The following is a 23,354-nucleotide window of genomic DNA, read 5'->3' as shown; positions in this document are numbered from 1 at the left end:
ATACGGAAAAATTGGAATTTTTTTTTTACAAAATTTACTTTTGAATATTATCTTATGATCATAAACAAGCTTCTGTCCAAGTTTGGTAGAAATCCAGGATAGTTTAAGAAAGTTATTAAAATTTCAAAAACTTTAACCACAGAGTGAATATTTGTGGACGCCGCCGCCGACGACGACGACGCCGACGCCGACGGAATGTAGGATCGCTATGTCTCGCTTTTTCGACAAAAGTCGAAGGCTCGACAAAAATTAAAATAGATAAATAGACACTTTAAATCACAAAAATGATCAGCAAGGCAGGATCTACTAACAAGTCAAATTTTGCCCTTATAGTTAGTAGACTCACTTTTTGTAGGAGTGATTGCCCTTAAATGAGGATTTTTTTTACCCTCTTGTGTTTTGAGCAAAAACTTAAGAAGATAGAGAGAAACCAAACAGACCAAATGATCAGCATTACAAGATCAACAAAACAGAGATTTTTGTCATGAATTCTATTCTCGTCTACAATGTTGGAAAGTGTCCTTTGTTGAATATGCATATAGACCAAGGTGAGCGACACAGGCTCTTTAGAGCCTCTTGTTTATTATTTCCAAACAGAAAGCATTTTAAACGACAGTTTGGCAGAAACACACAAAACATATTTTAACTTTGATTACTATTTAATTATCCAATGGGTGTTCACAAGAAAATCAATTTTATGAAAAGGGACTATGTCTTAGCAAGAAATCAATAAGTCGAGTATCATTTTGATATTGGATACTCAGTACTACCAAGCAATACTCCAGTATTTGAGTACTCATTGACATCCCTAGTTATAATCCATCTTCTTCATTTCAGAGGATCTTGATTCCTTTCTTACAATGGCAGAGAAGCAGAAGATAATATTACATGAAATTGAGGCTGTCAGAGCATCAGAGGAGGACCCTCATATACCTGGGTATGAAAATATCAAGTTGTATCCAGGGAAAAGTATAAGTATGTGTATTTGATATTATTTTTATTCCATAGTTCGTTTCAAAATTGTGTTTTATAGTTCAAAGATTTATTCGCTGTTATGATGCATTTTATATATACGTACTGTTATTCATTGTGAAATTCTAAGCTGAAATATTTGTACTTTTTTTTTTATAGAAATTGCTATTATACCTCACATATGTTTTTTCTTAAAGAATTATAGACAAATAAATTTACCATTTTTACAAACTTGTCTGAAAAAGACTATTCACTGGTTAATAGTTTCAAAAACTATTTACTGGAAGCAAACATTTTCCTGTAAAAAGACTATTAACCGATTCATAGTTTCAAAAACTATTTACCGGAAGCCATAAAGTTTCCCTTAAAAAGACTATTTACTGGAATCAAATATTTTCCCTGTAAAATATCGACAAATATACAAATATAATACCTACCCATGTTAAAATGAGCAAAGAGCATGACATGAAGGAATTATTTTACTAGGTTAAATTTTAACAAAGGGTTACAATATTAAACCCTTGGTTTAAATCTTAACCTAGAGATGAACAACTGGGTCTTGCTCTCATAGGGGAAATCAATAAAACTTGAACATGACTGACAGATAATGTTACAAGTGTTTTCACAAAAATTTAAAAAAAAATTTGACAAAATATTTCAAATTAAATAAAAATCAGGTAATATCATCTTTTTCCAAAAAGAATCAAAATAATTTATGTCATTGAGACAGCAACACAACAACTGGTGAAAAAAACACATTTAGAGGAAAGCATACAGTTATCAATAACTAACAAGAGACCTCTCACTTTTAGCACATAAATTAGTTACTTTTTTCACTTTCATTTTTCCTAACACTCAGTATAACTTTCATGAGAATTTATTTTTCTTGGTATAGTCTCCAATAAGTTTTTTTTCAATTGCTTAATTGTAATATTATTTTAGTTAAAAAGTACCAAAGTAGAAATATAGTGACAACAATTTTTCCTATTCATGATGATGAATATTTGAAGAAGTTAGGAGCTGAATGGTATCAGATGAAGCATGCTTTTAAGCAACAACCAATAGGTGAGTTGATCTCCATATCTAAATTAAAGAAGAAATGGTTACTTGACCTACACTCTAACTTTACTTGTGACACAATTTTTTTTATTGCACATTGTTGTTTAAATAAAAACAAATCTGCATCCTACAAAAGTTGCATTTTGTACATTACAATTTTAAGTGCCTCTGTGTCTGAAACAAAAAGAAATAACAAATGTTTATAACTGCTAGGTGATTAGGGAAAAACAATCAAACTCAATGGCAAAAACCTAAATATTCTTCAAAGATAAAAGCAAACAATGAATGTTGAATTGGTGGAGATGCATCCCTTTTGAAAGTGATATTTTAGATCTGGTTTTATCCTTTTTAAACAACAATCTTTAAGGTTCCATTTGTTAAAAATATTTAAATTAAGTACTTATTATTATACATATGACATAACAATATCTTGTAATACTACAAGTAGGTGCAACATCACTGTAAATTCAGAAATTATGCGTGCATTTATTATTGCAAATATTTAACCACTCGCAAAAATGTGATCTAATTAATGCAATTGCAAAAATTTTATGAAGAAAATCACTACTGAAATTATGTATGCAAGTTTTTATTATTGCCAATTCGATACTGTCACATTTTGTGCATTAATAAAAAGATTCTCAACAATTTCTGAATTTACAGTATGTGAATGGATAAAGTTTGCAATATTTAAAATTTGTATTAGATTTTTGATAGGAATATACTACACATTTAGAGAAATAAATAACCTCACATTATTGTCAATTGTTGAAGATTTTACATTAATAAATTCTCTTCATAATTCTGAATTAACAGTTCGGACGACGCCGGACGACGATGCCAACGTCATACCAATACGGGGAAATTGTGGGGGGTCAATTTTTTCTCATTTCAGATTTCAGAAATTAACAGAATTATTCTTCAAATATTTTTTTTTTTTCAAATTTCAAATGTTGAAGTAATCTTTAATTGCACAGTATAGCGCATTAGATTTGTAAAATCTTTGACCACATTTATTTATTTGTTATGCCGAAACTAAGCGTGTATTTAGATTTTTAATTTTGGGTCCAGTTTTCAAATTGGTCTACATTAAGGTCCAAAGGGTCCAAAATTAAACTTTGTTTGATTTTAACAAAAATTGAATATATGGGGTTCTTTGATATGCTGAATCTAAACATGTATTTAGATTTTTGATTTTTGGTCCAGTTTTCAAGTTGGTCCAAATTGGGGTCCAAAATTAAACTTTGTTTGATTTCAACAAAAATTGAATATATGGGGTTCTTTGATATGCTGAATCTAACCATGTATTTAGATTTTTTATTTGTGGACCCCTCTATCAAATTGGTTCATATTGAGGTCAAAAGGGTCCAAAATTAAAGTTCGTTTGATTTCATCAAAAATTGAATTATTGGGGTTCTTTGATATGCCAAATCTAACCGTGTATTTAGATTTTTAATTTTGGGTCCTGTTTTTTAAATTGGTCTACATTAAGGTCCAAAGGGTCCAAAATTAAACTTAGTTTGATTTTAACAAAAATTGAATTCTTTGGGTTCTTTGATATGCTGAATCTAAACATGTGTTTAGATTTTTGATTATGTGCCCAGTTTTGAAGTTGGTCCAAGTTGGGGTCCAAAATTAAACTTTGTTTGATTTCAACAAAAATTGAATATGTGGGGTTCTTTGATATGCTGAATCTAAACATGTATTTAGATTTTAGATTTTTGGCCCAGTTTTCAAGTTGGTCCAAATTGGGGTCCAAAATTAAACTTTGTATGATTTCAACAAAAATTGAATATATGGGGTTCATTGATATGCTGAATCTAACCATGTATTTAGATTTTTTATTTGTGGGCCCCGCTATCAAATTGGTTCATATTGAGGTCAAAAGGGTCCAAAATCAAACTTTGTTTGATTTCATCAAAAATTGAATTATTGGGGTTCTTTGATATGCCAAATCTAACCGTGTTTTTAGATTTTTAATTTTGGGTCCTGTTTTTTAAATTGGTCTACATTAAGGTCCAAAGGGTCCAAAATTAAACTTAGTTTGATTTTAACAAAAATTGAATTCTTGGGGTTCTTTGATATGCTGAATCTAAACATGTGTTTAGATTTTTGATTATGGGCCCAGTTTTCAAGTTGGTCCAAGTTGGGGTCCAAAATTAAACTTTTTTTGATTTCAACAAAAATTGAATATATGGGGTTCTTTGATATGCTGAATCTAACCATGTATTTAGATTTTTTATTTGTGGGCCCCGCTATCAAATTGGTTCATATTGAGGTCAAAAGGGTCCAAAATTAAACTTTGTTTGATTTCATCAAAAATTGAATTATTGGGGTTCTTTGATATTCCAAATCTAACCGTGTATTTAGATTTTTAATTTTGGGTCCCGTTTTTTACATTGGTTCATATTGAGGTCAAAAGGGTCCAAAATTAAACTTAGTTTGATTTTAACAAAAATTGAATTCTTGGGGTTCTTTGATATGCTGAATCTAAACATGTATTAGAACTATGTAAATAAAATGCTTCGCTGGGCGCAGCTCGATACGACCGCAGAGGTCGAACCCTGAACAGTTGGGGCAAGTATGGACACAACATTTAAGCTTGATACACACTGAATTTGGATTGTGATTAAATATTTGACACAACATAGGTGTTAATTTAACTTTGTTTGATTTCAACAAAAATTGTTAGACCACATTCTTTCTGTGTCAGAAACCTATGCTGTGTCAAATATTTAATCATATCCAAATTCAGAGCTGTATCAAGCTTGAATGTTGTGTCCATACTTGCCCCAACTGTTCAGGGTTCGACCTCTGCGGTCGTATCAAGCTGCGCCCAGCGAAGCATTTTATTCTAGTTTCCAGACAATAACTTGTGTTCAAGTGTATGGATCTCTCTGAAATTGTACTGCAAGGTACCATACCACAAAGGAAAGGCTGGGATTGATTTTGGGGGTAATTGCCTCAAAATTTTAGGAATTAGAGGCCAAAGAGGGGCAAAAAACAAGCATTTTTCTAGTTCCAGGACAATAACTTTTGTGTAAGTGTATGGATCTTTATGAAATTGTACTACAAGGTTCTATATCAGAAAGGGAAAGCTGGGTTTAAGTTTGGGGGTAATAGCACTAAATGTTTAGGAATTTGGGGCCAAAAAACAAGCATTTTTCTAGTTTCCAGACAATAACTTGTGTTCAAGTGTATGGATCTCTCTGAAATTGTACTGCAAGGTACCATACCACAAAGGGAAGGCTGGGATTGAATTTTGGGGTAATGAATCATAAGGGGGTTCAAAAAATTTGGGGGGAGGGATTTTTTTTTTTCTTTAAAATTTTCCATTTTAAATTGGTTATTTCTGATTTATATATTAAAGCAAATAATAATGATATGGTTTGAATAGGTAAATTGAAAATTTATAAGTTCTTAGACCACATTCATTCTGTGTCAGAAACCTATGTTGTGTCAAATATTTAATCACAATCCAAATTCAGTGTGTATCAAGCTTAAATGTTGTGTCCATACTTGCCCCAACTGTTCAGGGTTCGACCTCTGCGGTCGTATCAAGCTGCGCCCAGCGAAGCATTTCATTTACATAGTTCTAATACATGTATGGGATGTTCTGTCATGGTAACCATGATTTCAATGTAAACCAGCTTCAGACATGAAGTATTTTTGATTCAGTGTATATGAATTCCTCACTATATCAATTTATTATGAACATCTTGCTGAATTGCTCCACAACATGTTTTTTTTTTTTTTTTGTAATGAAGATATGTTGGTTTTTGTTTTCAGATGGAATTCATCATTACTTTGGAGATAAGATAGCTCTATATTTTGCATTCTTGGGATTTTATACAATAGCTTTGCTTCCTCCTGCTATGATTGGCATTATTTATTTTGTAACATCATGGGAGAGCATGTACAGAGAAGCCATCTTTTCCGTGTTCAATTTGATATGGGCAACATTGTTTCTGGAGGCATGGAAACGATACAATGCAGAATTGTCTTTTAGATGGGGAACTACTGATATTGTCTCATCAAAATTTGAAGAGCCACGGGCAAACTTTTATGGAACAATTGGTAGAAATGTTGTCACAGGCAAACCAGAGCCAGTTTATCCCAAATGGAAACGTGTTGCCAGATTCTATGGTGTGACCGTACCAGTAGTTGCCTTTTGGCTAGTCGTTGCATTTTATGTGATGTTGGGATATTTCTATTTGCAAGCATTAGCAGATAAGAAATATGAAAAAGACAAATCTTGGTTTAACATGGGTGTCTTATATCTCCCAACAGCAATCTACGCAGTTATCATTGGAGTTGTTAACACTATTTATAGAAGTGTTGCTAAGAAACTGAATGATTGGGGTGAGTCATAAAAAATACAAGATTATCTAAAGATAAAAGTAAGTGAATTAAAAAAAAAAACAAGGATCAGAATAATTTGTGCAGGTAGGATAACATGTCTTCCTGCAGTAGTAAGATACATTTGTACCTTGTGAGAAAGACTCCACATGTCAGTCTAGAACAAAACAAGATTCATATATATTCATATGACATTCAAATACTGTCTTCAACAAAAAAGTTATTTCGCTCTTACATTAATGTTGGAAGGATAATCATAGTCACCTGTCAACATTAAGGATGAATATAAATTGACTATATGCAGTGAAACTTCTACAAGCAGGACCCAGTGCAAATTTGGAATCCTATTTAAAACAAAATTTTTATATTAGGGCAAACAATGAGTCATTTCATTCTGTTACGAAAATTTTTGAAAAAGAGCAAATGTCTGATCCAGACAAATCTTAGTCCTGAAGGCATTTAGATTCAGACAGGTTTTATTTACAAAATTGAAAATAACACTTTATAAAGGAGTTGGTTAACTAACTCATAATTTTGGCCCCAAAAATCTGAATTTTTTTCACAGCAAAAATGTGGTGAAAATTTGATGAAAATAGTTTTGCAGCTAGATTTTCACCAATTGCATTATTAGTGACATATTTGTGACGTCATAATGTAGGTGAATTTTGTAAAATCCTGATTTTTGGTAAAATTCTGCAAAACTATGACAGTTTTATGAAAAACTAACAATATTCTCTATGTACCATATTCTTCACTTTTCAACAAAAATTTCAATGGGTGATGGGTAATGCCACATATAAAATCATGAAAAAAGGTGGAAAAAGTAAAAAATTTATAGGAAAATTGATGAAAATGAATTTTCCTATTTTAAATTAATTATAAATATGAAACAAATAACTATTTTTTCTTATTATACTTTCAAATATCATACATTTAGCAATACATACACATAAGATTTACTTTGATAATAAAAGTTAAAAAAAAAACACCTTAAATGGGCGGTTCATTGGGGTTAATTGGCTCTTACTCCTTTGGTAGGTCTGGACTCTGAAGTACTTTTCTGGATTAACATTCATCAGGAACAATCAAACTAAATAAGAAAGCCAAACATAAATACCTGAATAAGTAAGCAGCTGTATGACTAAGAAGAAGAAAAGGTGTAGCCAAATTCTTCTATAGTCAACTTTGCCTGAGGGAGTTGGAATCTTAGTTAATAATTTCTAAATTTTTCAATGGAGATTTTTTTACCAATATAGGTTGTTTTCTTTATTTATTTACAGAAAACCACAGATTACAGTCGTCTTATGATAACCATTTCATCATCAAACTTATTCTGGTATGTTCAATATAAACAACATCTTCAATTCTATTTTACCATATATCAGCAATTTTGTTCTAAAAAATATTACTAAACCCCCTTTCTACATTTATGTATGTAGTTATGCCAATAATCAACTTATCCCGTAGGATGTTTGATTTTATGTAAATTTTTAATATTTGTTTAATATGATATGTACATTGTGTAAATGTATATTAAATATGAGTAAAAGGAGATGGGGTCAACAACACTGAGACAGCAACCAAGCAACATATATTAATGAAGAAAGGACTCTTGAGGTCTGTTCCATATTATAATCTTATATGATAAAGAGTGTTTATGTTTCTTAAACTTGCTACAAGTCCCTTTCTTATTGATTTCACTAGTATCCATAAACAACTTCTTTACAAACTGGTATGTTCACTGAAAAGTGCTCCAGGAATCTGGTTGCCATTCTTCTGCAGGTGTCATTGTAATGGCAAACACTTAGTTAACAGTCAAAGTGTTAAAGGAGGTATGAGGAAACATGTGATATATATGGAATGAACATGTGATAAGTATTGTTTGTTTTTATTTACAGTTTGACTTTGTAAACTGTTTTATAAGTTTGTTCTATGTGGCATTCTACCTACAAGATATGACTCTTCTCAGGAGTGTAAGTATTGTATTTATAGATTTGACTAAAACGTCAGTACTAAAGTTTATAAGTTCTTCTTGAACAGTCATGTAGAGATTTAATGATCATAATCTTTTTTCAGTTTTCAAGTTCAAATAAATGAATTGATATTTCAATATGCATGTTGTTCTTTATCTGAATGCTATTATGAAAAGAAAAGTCTTTGAGGATTAGTAAATGTGTATTACAGTATACACAATATTTCAGTTGTGCATTGAGCATCAGTGTATCCATAGGGATTGAAGTCTGCTCATATAGTAACTAATTATTTATACGGAGATGTAGGTGGACCTAAGGAGGTTATTATTTTTGTGCTCAATCAACAAAACAAACAATCTTACAATTGATTGGTGATGAGACAAAGACAGACACCAAGAAAAAAATCAAATGTTTCCAGATTATTTTAATTGCTAAACATGAACATAAATATTTTCATGGAATCTGAATAACTGCTGAAAGCTAAAGATTCATTAGGTTTTTATTGTTGTGTGATATTTAATATTTGTCATAATCAAATAGTACTTCCCCCTTCAAGGATGATAAATTTTTAATGGATATTTATGAGATTTGTTTTTTTACGTTGTAGCATTTAGCAGCACTTTTGATAACACAGCAAGTGATTGGTCAGATCAAAGAAGCCATGGTTCCATTTATTTTCATGCGCCGTAGGAAGAGACAGGTAGATGAACTATTAAAGAAAACATCTACAGTAGAGAAAGTTGAATATTACAACAATGAAGTCGACGATGGATTACAGAAACAGGTCAATCTAGAAACTACAATGGATGAATATGAGGTAGGTATGACAAAAATTGTGAGTCCATCTCAAATCCTTGGTACACTGGTTACCTGTTTAAACTTAACTGTTGATATAATACTTACAAATATTACTCCTAAGAAATTTCACCAGTGTTTTATCTGAGCAAAAACTTATCCAATAAGTCCTTTAAACAGTTAATACTCCACTGTGAAAGCAATCTTATTAAAATTAAATCTCCACACTCGCTCATTTTTTTATACGACCGCAAACAATATTTTTTATACGACTGCAAAAAATTTTTTGGGATCGTATAATGGTATGATGTTGGCGTCGTCTGCGTCGTCGTCCGAAGACACATTGGTTTCTGGACAATAACTTTAGTTTAAGTGAATAGATCTCTATGAAATTTTTTAAGAAGGTTCAATTCCATAAAGGAAGGTTGGGATTGATTTTGGGGATGATGGTCCCAACCGTTCAGGAATTAGGGGCCCAAAACAAGCATTTTTCTAGTTTCAGGATAATAACTTGTGTATAAGAATTTCGATTGCTCTGAAATTGTACCACAATGTTTAATACCACAATTAGAAGGTTGGGATTCATTTTAGGGGTTATGGGGCCAACAGTTTAGGAATTAAGAGCCAAAAAGGGGCCAAAAACAAGCATTTTTCTAGTTTCCAGACAATAACTTGTGTGTAAGTGTATGGATCTCTCTGACATTGTACCACAAGGTTCCATATAACAAAGGGAAGGCTGGGATTGAGTTTAGGGTTAATTGCCCCAAACATGTAGGAATTAAGGGCCAAAAAAGGGCCAAAAACAAGCATCTTTCTAGTTTCCTGACAATAATTTGTGTGTAAGTGTATGGAACTCTCTGAAATTGTACTACAAGGCTCCATACTACAAAGGAAAGGCTGGGATTGAGTTTTGGGGTTATTGCTTCAAGGGGGGTTTCAAAAAGTTGGGGAGGGGGGGATTTTTTTCCCAATTTTTTTAAGGGATTCATATTTTTTTTTCAAAATTTTTAAAATTTCGAATATTTGAAAAGTTACAAGTAAAAATCTTCAATTGCACAGTATGCGCAATGGATTTATAAGATCTTTGACCACATTTATTTTGTGTCAGAAACCTATATTATGTCAAAAATTTGATAACAATCCAAATTCAGACAGTATCAAGCTTGAATATTGTGTCCAAATTTGCCCCAACTGTTCAAGGTTGGACCGCTGCGGTCGTATCAGGCTGCGCTCAGCGAAGCATTATATTATGCTTGGTCGCTGCGAGTGAGGAGATTTAAATGACCACTAAAAACAGTAAAATTATGTAGAGAAAACATTTGGGAGGGTCTGAAAGGGACCGTTAGAGGCAGGTGACTGCTGAAATGAGGTGACTTTTAAGGCAGTTTTGACTGTATATGGTTTCTAGAAATAAGCCATCATGGCTGAAATCTTTAGTCAACTGGTTATTGGAGTTATTTCCCTTTAAAGATGTTTTTACCATTTTTTGGAGTTTTTGCCTATTATCTTGAAAAGTGTAATACATACAAATGTAGATAGAAACTTTAAAAAGCAAAAATGATCAGCAGGAGAAGATCTACAAACATGTCAACATGACTGAAATTGTCTGTTAACTCTTTATAGAGTTATTGTCTTTTCATGATGATTTAAATTTTTTACTAAAAAATGGCTATTGTTGAAGATGCAGGTGATCGACACAGGATCTTTAGAGCCTCTAGTTAAAGTTTGTTCTTATGTTGTGCTGTTACACCACTGTCCAAGGTAAGGGGAGAGTTGAGTGCCTGCAAACATGTTTAACCCTGCCACATTCTTTATGTGCCTGTCCAAAGGTATGAGCCTGTAATTCAGTGATTGTCGTTTGTTGCTGTCTATCATATTTATTTTTGGTTTATTATTTGTACAGTTTGCTGTTGCACTACTGTCCTCTGTTAGAGGGAGGGATCAGTGCTAGCTTATATGTTTGACCCCGCCACATTCTGTATGTGCCTGTTCCAAGTCAGAAGCCTGTAATTCAGTGGTTGTCATTTGTTGCTGTATATCATATTTGTTTTTCGCTTATTATTTTGTACATAAATCAGGCCATTAGTTATTTATATAAGGGGAAATAACTCTTTCTAAGAAATTGTGTGGTTTAGCAGGGTCAATTTTAAAAGCTTATAAACTGCTATAAAATTATTTAACAGATATTTTATCACATGACATGTTTGGGGAAACAAAAATTTCATGGAAGAAACAAATTTGGTGGTAGAAAAGTATAAACAAAAATAATAATCAGAACAAAAACAGAAGGTCTTTTCACAGAGAAGGTGGAAAGACCTTATTACAGAGACTAGCAAAGACTTGCAATCAACCAACACCAAATATTTCTACAGTGATATTGTAGTGTAAGTAGAGCATCTTCAGTGATCACTATTTTGTGAATTTGAACCCTCATAATTGACTAGATTTGCCAGTTTTCCTGCTGAAAATCAGTGGTTCTTTCTGGGTACTACAGCTTCTTCAATCAATAAAAAATAGTCTCCCTGATGTAGCCAAGGGTGCTGAAAGTAGCATTAAACACCAACAATCAATCAATAAACCAAAAATTTAAAGGACACCAAAACTCCCTCATATATAACTTAATACAGGCAGCTAATTTATTTCCATCATAGAAGGGTATAACAATGAACATTATAATTCACCTATGTTAAAGGAGAAGGTTCAATATTGGTACTTTTATTTTGTGAAATTTAAATTCAGTAATAATAGTAAACATCTGATGATAAAATATATTAAAAAATTACTGACAAATACAAATTCAACAAGTTCTGAGGCATTTGAACACTTATAATAATAATCTTTATTCATAAGCAATACAACTTATAGAATATAAATATTACAAATATTTATTACATCAGTGAAATATATATAATACATTTAAACAATCAGTCAAATAATCATATAAGTAAGTATACCCATATAATAGTATAGCAGAGTATGATAAAATATAACACATATTAAGCATTTATAAATGAATTTAATTATGTGCCTTCTCCGCCAGGATTAAATACTTCCCTAAATTGTTAAGTTCCTTTACATTATGAACAGATAGCAGTTGTACGAGTTTAAAATTCAAAGGTTTTCTCCAATAATATGGTTTAATAAATTTCTTTCAAAGTTCATTATACTTTTCACATACTAAAATAAAATGATATTAATCTTCAATTACATGTTTATCACACATATTACAAAGTCTCAGATGTCTCTCAATATTATAAAATCTACCAGTTTCTATATTCAAACAATGAGCAGATATGTGGTATTTACAAATAAATGGTTTATAAATATAATTTACAGCATGATCTAAATAAAATTATAACATGTTTGGGTTAAATACATATCTATTCAACATACCTTTTGGCAAATCTTCAAAAAATGAGTTCATTTCACTATGAAAACTACCCTTTACTCTATCTTTAAATTCAATTGAAAACAAATCCACATTTTTTAACACCCTGATGTAACCATACATCATGGAACCCATACATGTATAATATGTCTCTTATTCGACAGGCCCAGTTATATTTGTCATTTGGATTTTTAATACATCTCTCAAGCATTTCTTCATAACAGCATTTAAGAATACAGTTATCAGTACATATTAACTTAAACCAGTATTTTAACATGCGACAATATCTTTCTATAACCATAGGGTATCGTCCCAACCCACAATAAACCATATAATTAACAGTAGTTGCTTTCACCTTTAAAATACGTTTTAAGAATTTCATTTGAACTTGTTGGATATCACCACATTTGTGATTTCCCAAAACTTCACAACTGTAATTCAAAATACTTGCTACATACGTGTCAAACAATGACAGCATAGTTTCAAAATTAAAACAGTCATCCTGCAATTTACTATACAAACTAAATATTGCTTTTCGACCTTGGTTTGCTAATGATTTTTGGATAAATGTAAAATTACCATTTAACTAAATAAAATACCCAGATATACAAATTCATCACACATATCTATTGAATTTCCATTTAAATACCATCTCTCATTTGCTTTTACTTGACCTGACAATTTTTGTTTTTAAACAATTGATAAATAAGTTGTACTTATTAGAATAGTCATTTAAACAATTAATCATCTTTTGTAAATCTTCAATATTTTCACTGAACAATACTGTGTCATCTGCATACATAAGTAAATACAACTTCAACATTTTTAACTCATAAGGTTGACATCCTTGACTAATAAATTCTATTTCCATGTCATTTACGTACAATGAAAAAAAAATTGGGATAATGATTCCCCCTGCATTAATCCAACATTACTATTAAAGAAATTTGAGAAACTACCATCAAATTTTACACAACATTTAAGTTTTGAATACATAGATTTTAATACATTTAATAATTTACCAGCTACACCTAATCTAATAAGTCGTAACCATAATTTCATATGTGTGACACTGTCAAAAGCCTTTTTATAGTCTTTGAAACAACAATAAAACCTTTTACCAGATCTCAAAGATTTTGAAATTAAAGAATTGAGAGCGAATGACATCATAATTATGCACTTGTATGAAGAAAAATTTAATAGTTTTTGTTTCAAACAACATTGGCCACATTCATGGACCACAATGATTTTTTTGTTAGGATGTGTATCTGATCCATATACATCTTTGTATAACAAATTTATTTTGGTGGACGAGTGGGCCAATGTTTGTCAGAAGTAAACAAATCTTACAAATGCAGGCTAAAATCCTGTAATATACCATACTTTTGATGCTGCCAAAATAGTTAAAATGAACAGCAGACAGAAAATAGGTCTATTTTATCTAAATATGCAGATTTAAGATCATAATTGTAGGGTTCTGTATAGGATATTACAAAGTTCAATTTCAATGGAAAATTTAGGCCCTTTGGTCCTACTCTTTTGTGGTATTCCTTTCCTTTTTGTTTCTCTTTCTTCCTACTACTATATTATCTTGAGATATAACTATGTGGCTTTAATTTCAGGGCACACTGGATGACTACTTGGAGATGTTCCTACAATTTGGATATGTCTTCTTGTTCTCTTCTGCATTCCCATTGGCTGCTGTATGGGCATTGTTAAACAATGTCACAGAAATTAGATCTGATGCATTTAAAATGTGTAAAGTCTTTAGAAGACCATTTGCTGAAACAGCCTCCAATATTGGTGCTTGGCAGGTAATGTATAATATCAAGTTTGTATGGGAATCAATGCTTGTTAAAAAAATGAATCAATCATGTTTTTTTTTTTATAAAAGATGGGACATGTGCTTTAGATAAATGTACCAAAGAAAGTGGAAAATATGGAGGAACAATGATTTAACTGCATTGATCTACATGCTTTAAAATCAAAGTTAGATAAGTGCATTAATTATTGTGAATTCCTGACAAATGGCAATACTGCAAGATAGATTATTACTTTTCTTGTACATATTGTGTACTAGTAAAAAAATAAATTGCATGCTGTGATTAATGTGATGTTTATCCTGTCACACTCATCACTTTAATAAAAAAAAAATCACATTTTGTTTTACATAACATTTATTGAAAATTCAGGGACGATAAAAGTTCATTGCTTTGTATAAAAAAGTCACAACTATGTGGTATTATGATATTTTTTTTAAATAGTGCCTTGTTCTGTAACTTTAAAGTTTATCGAATGTATCATTAGGCCATGTTAATATTAAGTAGATATAAGAAGATGTGGTATGAGTGCCAATGAGACAACTCTCCATCCAAGTCACAATTTGTAAAGGTAAACCATTATAGGTCAAAGAACGGCCTTCAACACAGAGCCTAGGCTCACACCGAACTGCAAGCTATAAAGGGCCCCAAAAATGACTAGTGTAATACCATTTAAACAGGAAAACCAACGGTCTAATCTATATAAAAAACGAGAAACAAGAAACACTTATGAACCACATCAAGTCATCAACAAACGACAACCACTGAACATCAGGTTCCTGACTTAGGACAGGTGCAAACAAATGCAGCGGGTTTATACGTTTTAATAGGCGCCAACCTTCACCCTACCTGAAACAATAGTGTAACATCACAACATAGAAAGACACACTATAAAATATCAATTGAAATGGCTTAACTCAATCAAAAGACATATTGCCAAAAACAAGTGAACATACTATATACATACCTATAATGGTTTACTTTTATAAATTTTGACTTGGATGGAGGGTTGTCTCATTGGCACTTATACCACATCTTCTTATATCTATAGGTGTAACACCACTAATTCGGCCCGGCCAGAAAGCACATACCAGAAAGTAGTACATATTTAACACAAAATAGTTCCTACGCATGAGTGTAACTTTCAAAATATGTAGAATATTTAGGTATTGTTGGTATCAAATGAAAGCTGAATGACTGGTGATCATTGTAGAACACTTTTTAACTTATAATTTTGAATATTAAAAATACTGCACCAAATTTTATAAAGAGGGTACTTTTTGCCTGTATGTCAGATCTGAAGTACCTGTTTTGGTACATCCCAAGTTCCGGGAACCAGTTCTTTCTTATATGCCATTAAAGGTATGTTGATTTTTCCAGTACAAGACACCATAAAGTGTTGCTTTGACATGCAATGATTGTCACTTTATTTGAACTTGAAACAAAAGAGCTGTGTCTGCTTGAAATTGAGGAATTTAGCATAGAAAGCAATGGGGCCATGAATTAGTGGTGTACTTCCTATACACTGAACGAATAAATTTGATCTATGACACAATGTAAATACAAAATTAATAAAACAAGGGGGTTAGATATAAAACAATATCAGAAAGACAACCATAACCTTGCAAAAAATGCCGCCAAATAAAATAACGTACACAGGTAAATAAAAATAATTTTGTTGTAAGGTATACATGGAGTACGGAAATAATTTTGTTGTTCCGATTACGAGAACAAAAGTGAAAATTTATCATCATACTAAACACTTATCAAAGGTGGTATATAAGTGTTTGCATTACTATCATTGAAATGGGATAAAGTCAAACTGCTTTCTCCCATTTTGATTTGTAGTTTTTTTTCAACAACAACAAAGTAGATTTATTTGAGATTAAAATTAATATGAAGTCAAATGATGTCAGTCAGTTATAAAACTGCAAATATTATTGCAAATTATAGGTAAAATCAACTTAGAAAAATATTATACAAAACATATGGCAAAGGAAACTACAAATAACTATGTTCCATGAAAGAATATAATATGATTTTAAATTGTAGCTAGCCTTTGAGTTAATCAGTGTAATGGCTGTAATTACTAACTGTGCATTGATAGGGATGAATCCTGAAGTCAAGAAGCTACTGCCGACTGATATTACACCAGTAAATACTGTGCTTATATTTGTACTGGTTGAGGTATGTCATAGAATGTGATAAACTGTTTCCTGATAAAAACCAAAATTCTTAAATGCTTGTAATGTTTGTTCCTTATTTTATTCATAGAAGGGAGACATATTGTTTTAGTAGTACACATTTTTTTATTCTTCTGGTTCTCACACAATTTTGTCCAGGCCAGAACATTTTTTATCTTTTGACTATGACATTCCAGTCACGTGAAACAGAACTCTTATATGGAGTGTACTATACCAAGGACTTTAAAACATCAGTCAAATTTCAATTTGTAAATTCCATAAGGAAAAATCACACTGATGATACAGTGCTATAGTTATTAACAGACAGAACACACTGTGGCTGTGTAAAAGAAAAAGTGAAAATGATTGAAAATAGATATAAGGGATTCATTATTGAGACTACCCAACAACACAAAATAGCAAAAGATATTTTTTCAACAAATGGTCTACAAAAAACTTACCTAGGTGATTTTACAATATGTCAATCTTTGAATTTCCTTGAATCTAAAATGCATTGTGAATAAATTTAACAGAGATTTAAAAAAAAGATATGCCATCATCACTAAAACTTTATTTGTATGTATTAAATGTAGTATATCTTTCTGGTTAGAATAAGATACTATTACAAACAGATATTATCATGGTTATAGTTTTTCTTTATGATCATTTTTTTATAATTTTTAATCTGCCTGGTTCTTACAGAACCTGTCATGAAAATGAAAATCACTTGTAGAAAAACTAATTTTTAAACAGATGTTGAGATGTTTATTTTTATTTCCTTTATCATACTTGTGCCAAAGGTGAATGAATATAATTTAAATTAAAAAAAAAATTCCTCATGTGACGCTTCTATCCATGTGGTCTTGTAAGTGCTCTCAAGTGTACAATTCTTACCAGATTTTCAAAAGATTTATATCAGCAATGTCTCTGGTAAGTTTAAAAATCAGTTCCAGACAACTATTTTTAAAGGACCTATGCCCCTTTGAAATATCAATCATAGGGAAAATTATATTGTAAGTGCACTCAAGCCTACATCAAAGGTTTATATCAGTAAAGTCTTTGGTGAGTTCAAAAATAAGTGCTGATCTATTATTTTTACTGTAGTTATGTCTCTTTGAAATGTAATTTATATTGAACATTACATTATTAGCACCATCATACCTACATTTCTTGTCAGATTTTTATAAAGTTAATATCAAATGTTTTTATCAGCAAGGTCTTGGAAAAGTGCTGAAAAACAATTTCTTAGGAGTTATGCCCCTTAAAAATAGAAATATATGGAAAATAACAATGTTACATGCCTATATTTCTTGTAAGATTTTTATTAAAAGGTTAAAAAGAAATCACTGATTGCTTTTGGGAAGATTAAATGTGTTGAAATCAGGTGGCATTGTGACTCACAGCTGATATTTTAGTCTATAATTACAATCAAATTATTTTTCAGCATATTATATTAGCTGTCAAGTTTGCAGTAGCCTACTTTATACCAGATACACCTAAATGGGTCCAAGTAGAACTAGCAAGAGTGGCATTCAAATCGAAACAAGCTCTTCACAAAGAGGTAGAGTTAAATAATCAGTGTTTACTGTGTATGAGATTAATGGAAGTGTTTTTAAGTTAAATTTATAAAATGAATTACATGGATTGTAACTTAGAAAACAAACTTATGTAGAGGATCAATATATGCTTATAGAAAATCACATTTGATTGTTAGTTATGTCTTACATTTTGAAAGCGGTCAAGTTTGGGAAGGAGTAGGGGCATTTATTGCCTGTTTTTTGGTCCATGAAAATAAATTTTTGGAAACTGTTTCAAGTATGTCCATAACGTATGGAATGCATAAGATCAAGAAATATAAATGAATTACTTAAGATTTACGTCAAAATATGAGTTTTTCATGAAAATGAAGAAAAATGCTGAATGTAATCATAATAAAAAAAAAAGATTAGAGCTATACGTTTTGTGCAGCCAAACAAAATAATTTGAGAAGTTTTATTGTAGCTTTTTACATAATCTCGTCAAATATTTAGATTTAAAAATTTCATCTTTCTCCAACATAGGTTTTCGTAGCTTCAGATAAAAAAGATTAATATATGTTAATACAGAAAAGGTATTTGTTGTATACCTTGGACAAGAATTTATTCCTGGATTTCAATTTTCTTGGTTTAAGGCAAAGGTGAAGTTATTAAAGGTTTTAGCTTAGAAATTTGTATTTTTGGCATGGAAAAAATCTAATTGAGATACAAATATGTTACAGAAATATAAGATATCTGCTTTGTATAGGACTATATAGTTAGATTTTACTTTTTATAGATATAAAGCAGTAATATATAACTAACAGTTTGCTTATTTTGTGATTTCTAGGCTTTTAGAAAATATAATGGGTCTCCATGCTTGATTTTTTTTGGAATCAACAAAAATATTATCACTTTTTACATAAGAGTAGTTCTAAGCATCAACAATATTAAATTACATTGTCAGGCAATGAATCAAACTCGTCAAATAAAAAGTATGATTCTAATGGCAGTTAATTTCTTTGACTAGATCTATTAGTTGATTGATGGTCTTTGATTGGTTGGTTTGAATAACCACAAAATCTACAAAAATTTGAACCATATAAATAAAGAAAATTTGAAATCTTGTCCTAATATTGTTTAGGTATGTATTTTCTCTTGTTTCTGAGTTCTTTTTTTCAGCTTTATTTGCTTACCAAGCTTCATATAATCCTTACCGCCTCAGTGGTCTTGTGGTAGTGTGCTTACCTCTAGTGTAGGTGATTATGGGTTAGAACCCTAGCCAGGTCAAACCAAAGACTTTAAATTTGTTATTTGCTGCTTCTCCCCTAAGCACACAGAATTAAGGAGTAAGAGCAAAGACTGGTCAGATCAGAGTCAGAATAATTTGTCCTGTTAGGTAACATGTTTTCCTGCAGACAATTACCTCAGCGTGTCGGTCTAGTACAAAGCAGGGTTCATATTCATATGGCATTAGAATGTCCTAGTCCTGAATATTTTTGTTGACATGATTGGGCTGGTAATAAGCCCCCAATAGAATGCTCAGTGCAGCTGTTAATTTACATGACTGGGATTCAAATAGTTTGACTCACTTTCATGTCAAACCAAAGACTTTTACGTTGATAATTGCTTCTTTTTTTTCACTAGAGAGACGAGAGCAAAGAGTGGTTGACTCAGAGTCAGGATAATGCATCCTGATGAGATGCGGTCTTCCGATTGAAAGTTGCCTATAAACAAGGAAATTAAAAAATCAGCTCAGGGTTTATTTTCATATTTTATTAAATTGTTCTTGTCCTAAATATGAATGCAATATTTGTCACTTAATGTTTAACAATAATTCATACATCTGTCTAGTGAGGAGGTTCTATCCCTAGCAATATCAAAATGGTTTATTTTCTGTTCTAGTGGGATTATAACATTTAGTATGTTCCACTTTAAAAAGCAGGTACTATTTCAATATATTTAATCATGTTGTTGTTCTAAATATATGCTGCGTTCACACGTAATGCGAATTTTATTCGCATTAACTAATTCGAATTAGTTTAATTCCCATTCGAATCGTTTTACGTCCAAACGTTAATTCTAATTCGAATTGCAACATGCGTCAAATTTGCTTTACTGTCCGAACGACGTTAACTTTTAATTCGTATCAACAAAAACGGATTTCTAATGCAAATTGGTTAATGCGAATTAGCCAATTTGAATTAAAAAGGAAGAGTGTGTGAAGGCGATTAGCAAATTCGATTCGCATTCGATTCCAATTCAATTCGAATTAAATGTACGTGTGAACTAGGCATCAGTTGAAAGAAATCTGTTTGACTATAAACATCAGTCCATCCATCTACCAGGCAAACCAACTGTCTAATAATATTGACATAAAACATATGACAATCTAACATATAATGATATATAAGGAAATTTTGATTGTCTAATAAAAGAAAGTTGATATGACAGAAAAAAGAGGTTGCTCATTGACTTTACACTCATTCATAATATTCATGGAAAGTATGAATGACATAAACACTTAACAATAAATTAACTTGACTAAGCATTGACTAAACATCATTCATAATCCTCATAGAAAGTATGAATGACATAAATACTTAACATTCAATTAACTTGACTTAGCATTGACTAAACATCATTCATAATCCTCATAGAAAGTATGAATGACATAAACACTTAACATTCAATTAACTTGACTAAGCATTGACTAAACATTCATTCACAATCCTCATAGAAAGTATGAATGACATAAACACTTAACATTCAATTAACTTGACTAAGCATTGACTAAACATTCATCCATAATCCTCATAGAAAGTATGAATGACATAAACACTTAACATTCAATTAACTTGACTAAGCATTGACTATACATTCATTCACAATCCTCATAGAAAGTATGAATAACATAAACACTTAACATTCAATTAACTTGACTAAGCATTGACTAAACATTCATTCATAATCCTCATAGAAAGTATGAATGACATAAACACTTAACATTCAATTAACTTGACTAAGCATTGACTAAACATTCATTCATAATCCTCATAGAAAGTATGAATGACATAAACACTTAACATTCAATTAACTTGACTAAGCATTGACTAGACATTCATTCATAATCCTCATAGAAAGTATGAATGACATAAACACTTAACATTCAATTAACTTGACTAAGCATTGACTAAACATTCATTCACAATCCTCATAGAAAGTATGAATGACATAAACACTTAACATTCAATTAACTTGACTAAGCATTGACTAAACATTCATTCATAATCCTCATAGAAAGTATGAATGACATAAACACTTAACATTCAATTAACTTGACTAAGCATTGACTATACATTCATTCATAATTCTCATAGAAAGTATGAATGACATAAACACTTAACATTCAATTAACTTGACTAAGCATTGACTAAACATTCATTCATAATTCTCATAGAAAGTATGAATGACATAAACACTTAACATTCAATTAACTTGACTAAGCATTGACTAAACATTCATTCATAATTCTCATAGAAAGTATGAATGACATAAACACTTAACATTCAATTAACTTGTGAACACGCAGTAGTTTTACATCAGAGCCCATATGGACATAGGGACAACTTTTTGTCAGTTGATAAAAAATTTGAAAAGAAAGTTGTCCAGGATACTGGTAACATCAAGTTCATTTTGGTCTATGGAATGAGAATTAGCTCAACTGTATGCCTTGAAAGTAGAGATCTTTTACTTTATCAAAATGACAAATAATAATTAGGTTAAAGGATAATTAGCTATCAAATTCATGTTCACCAATTTGATTCAAATTTTGCTTATTTTGACAAATTTGTGCCAAACTGACTGCTTATAATGAAATATTATTTCAAAATTCTGCTTATATTAATACTTGAATCAAAAAGAATCATATTTTGATTTTTTGGTCTAAATTGTAGCTAATGCCCCTTTAAGGTAACACGATACCGAATGGCATATCTCCCAATTTCCAAACTTTTTGACACACGTGTTCTTTGAATCGAATTACATCGGAATATGTAATAAAAAATGGGGGTCACCATTTTTGTTTTCTTGGTATTTTGATAGGAATACGTCAATTTTGGCGACAAATTTACATAGGTATATAGGAGAAATGGCTTTTTTCCGGCTTTCCTTTTTAGATTTTCCAATGGATGGATATGTTCTTATATACGGAGAAAAACAAAAAACTAACATAATATCCAGGATTGCATACTGAATCCATACACGTAAAAAAACTCATATGTCACCATCCTTGTTTTTGAGATAAATGGCTTCAAAGTTGATCGATATGCCTAGAATTTGACCGAAAACGTATGACGTTATTGAATACAGAATATAACGTTATTCCTACTCAGAGATATGGAAAACAAAATATGTGTCAGGATCTGAATGTTGTTTTTTTATTTTCATTTCCCCTGTCGGGTTTCGTAAATTTCCTAGTTATGCAATATGAAATTCTACTGATATAAATTTATTTCGTCCTGCACATGGAAATTTCACTCACATGAATTAACATTAATCTCGTCTGAATTTCGCACCAAACGAGCATATACTTGAAACTTGCTTGAACTGGTTGGTTCCACGTAAATCTTATGATAATAGTTCATGCATAAATCAACGGAATTTGGTACACGTTGAATTCACGTAAATTTTTATAATAAGATTATTCAAATAATATCTTTATTCTAAATTTAATTAAAATCATGAAAAATACCTCCAAATGTTTGTAAAGTTCACGTGAAAATAACATGAAAAATTTCACGTGTGGTTCATTTGAATTACTGAGTTTTTAACTCCATCATTTAAGACAATGGTGGTGTCATCGCTGCATCCATGCAGAAATAGAGTACTTTAAAAATTTGATTCAGTTAACAGATTTATAATTGCTTGGTTTTTGATGGTTGTTTAACGTTCAGTGGCAAATAGTTCATGCATGTTCGGGACGATACAATACAATTTGGAAAACAGTTGTTTATAAAAGACAAATTTGATGCACCAGTCAAAAAAGGTTAAACATTCTGTTAGTTGTGAAAATTATGAGGGAAAATAATGATCCTGATAAAATACACATTCTAAAAAATAAAATAACAAAACTCAAAGAAAAATTCAAAACTTAAAAGTCCCTTATCAAATGACGAAATCATAAGCTCAAATACATCGAAAGAATGATAAACAGCCGTCATATTCTTGACTTGGTACATACATTAGTCATTTTGTCTTTGGTGGAAAGTTGATTAATTGGCAATCTTACC

The 23,354-nt window shown here is 31.0% G+C and overlaps 2 protein-coding genes across 12 annotated transcripts in view; one reads left to right on the top strand and one right to left on the bottom strand.

Annotated features, from left to right (window-relative positions):
• The window catches only part of LOC127701283 (uncharacterized), a 526,465-nt gene that overhangs the window by 268,797 nt on the left and 234,314 nt on the right, over positions 1 to 23,354 (bottom strand). The window lies entirely within an intron of this gene.
• LOC127701281 (anoctamin-10-like) overlaps positions 1 to 23,354 on the top strand; it is a 65,392-nt gene that overhangs the window by 28,271 nt on the left and 13,767 nt on the right. For all 4 annotated transcript variants that reach the window (XM_052205139.1, XM_052205137.1, XM_052205141.1 and 1 more), the window contains 9 exons: positions 838 to 975; positions 1,915 to 2,037; positions 5,821 to 6,393; positions 7,671 to 7,726; positions 8,289 to 8,363; positions 8,971 to 9,180; positions 14,169 to 14,360; positions 16,419 to 16,553; positions 17,994 to 18,110. In XM_052205139.1, coding sequence (XP_052061099.1) covers positions 838 to 975; positions 1,915 to 2,037; positions 5,821 to 6,393; positions 7,671 to 7,726; positions 8,289 to 8,363; positions 8,971 to 9,180; positions 14,169 to 14,360; positions 16,419 to 16,553; positions 17,994 to 18,110 — 1,619 coding nt within the window. The remainder of the gene's footprint in view (positions 1 to 837; positions 976 to 1,914; positions 2,038 to 5,820; positions 6,394 to 7,670; positions 7,727 to 8,288; positions 8,364 to 8,970; positions 9,181 to 14,168; positions 14,361 to 16,418; positions 16,554 to 17,993; positions 18,111 to 23,354) is intronic.

This window comes from Mytilus californianus, unplaced genomic scaffold (genome assembly GCF_021869535.1).
Source record: "Mytilus californianus isolate M0D057914Y unplaced genomic scaffold, xbMytCali1.0.p SCAF_5, whole genome shotgun sequence".
NCBI lineage: Eukaryota > Metazoa > Mollusca > Bivalvia > Mytilida > Mytilidae > Mytilus > Mytilus californianus.
The sequence above is the reverse complement of the archived record's forward strand: the minus strand, read 5'-3'. Positions and strand labels throughout refer to the sequence as shown.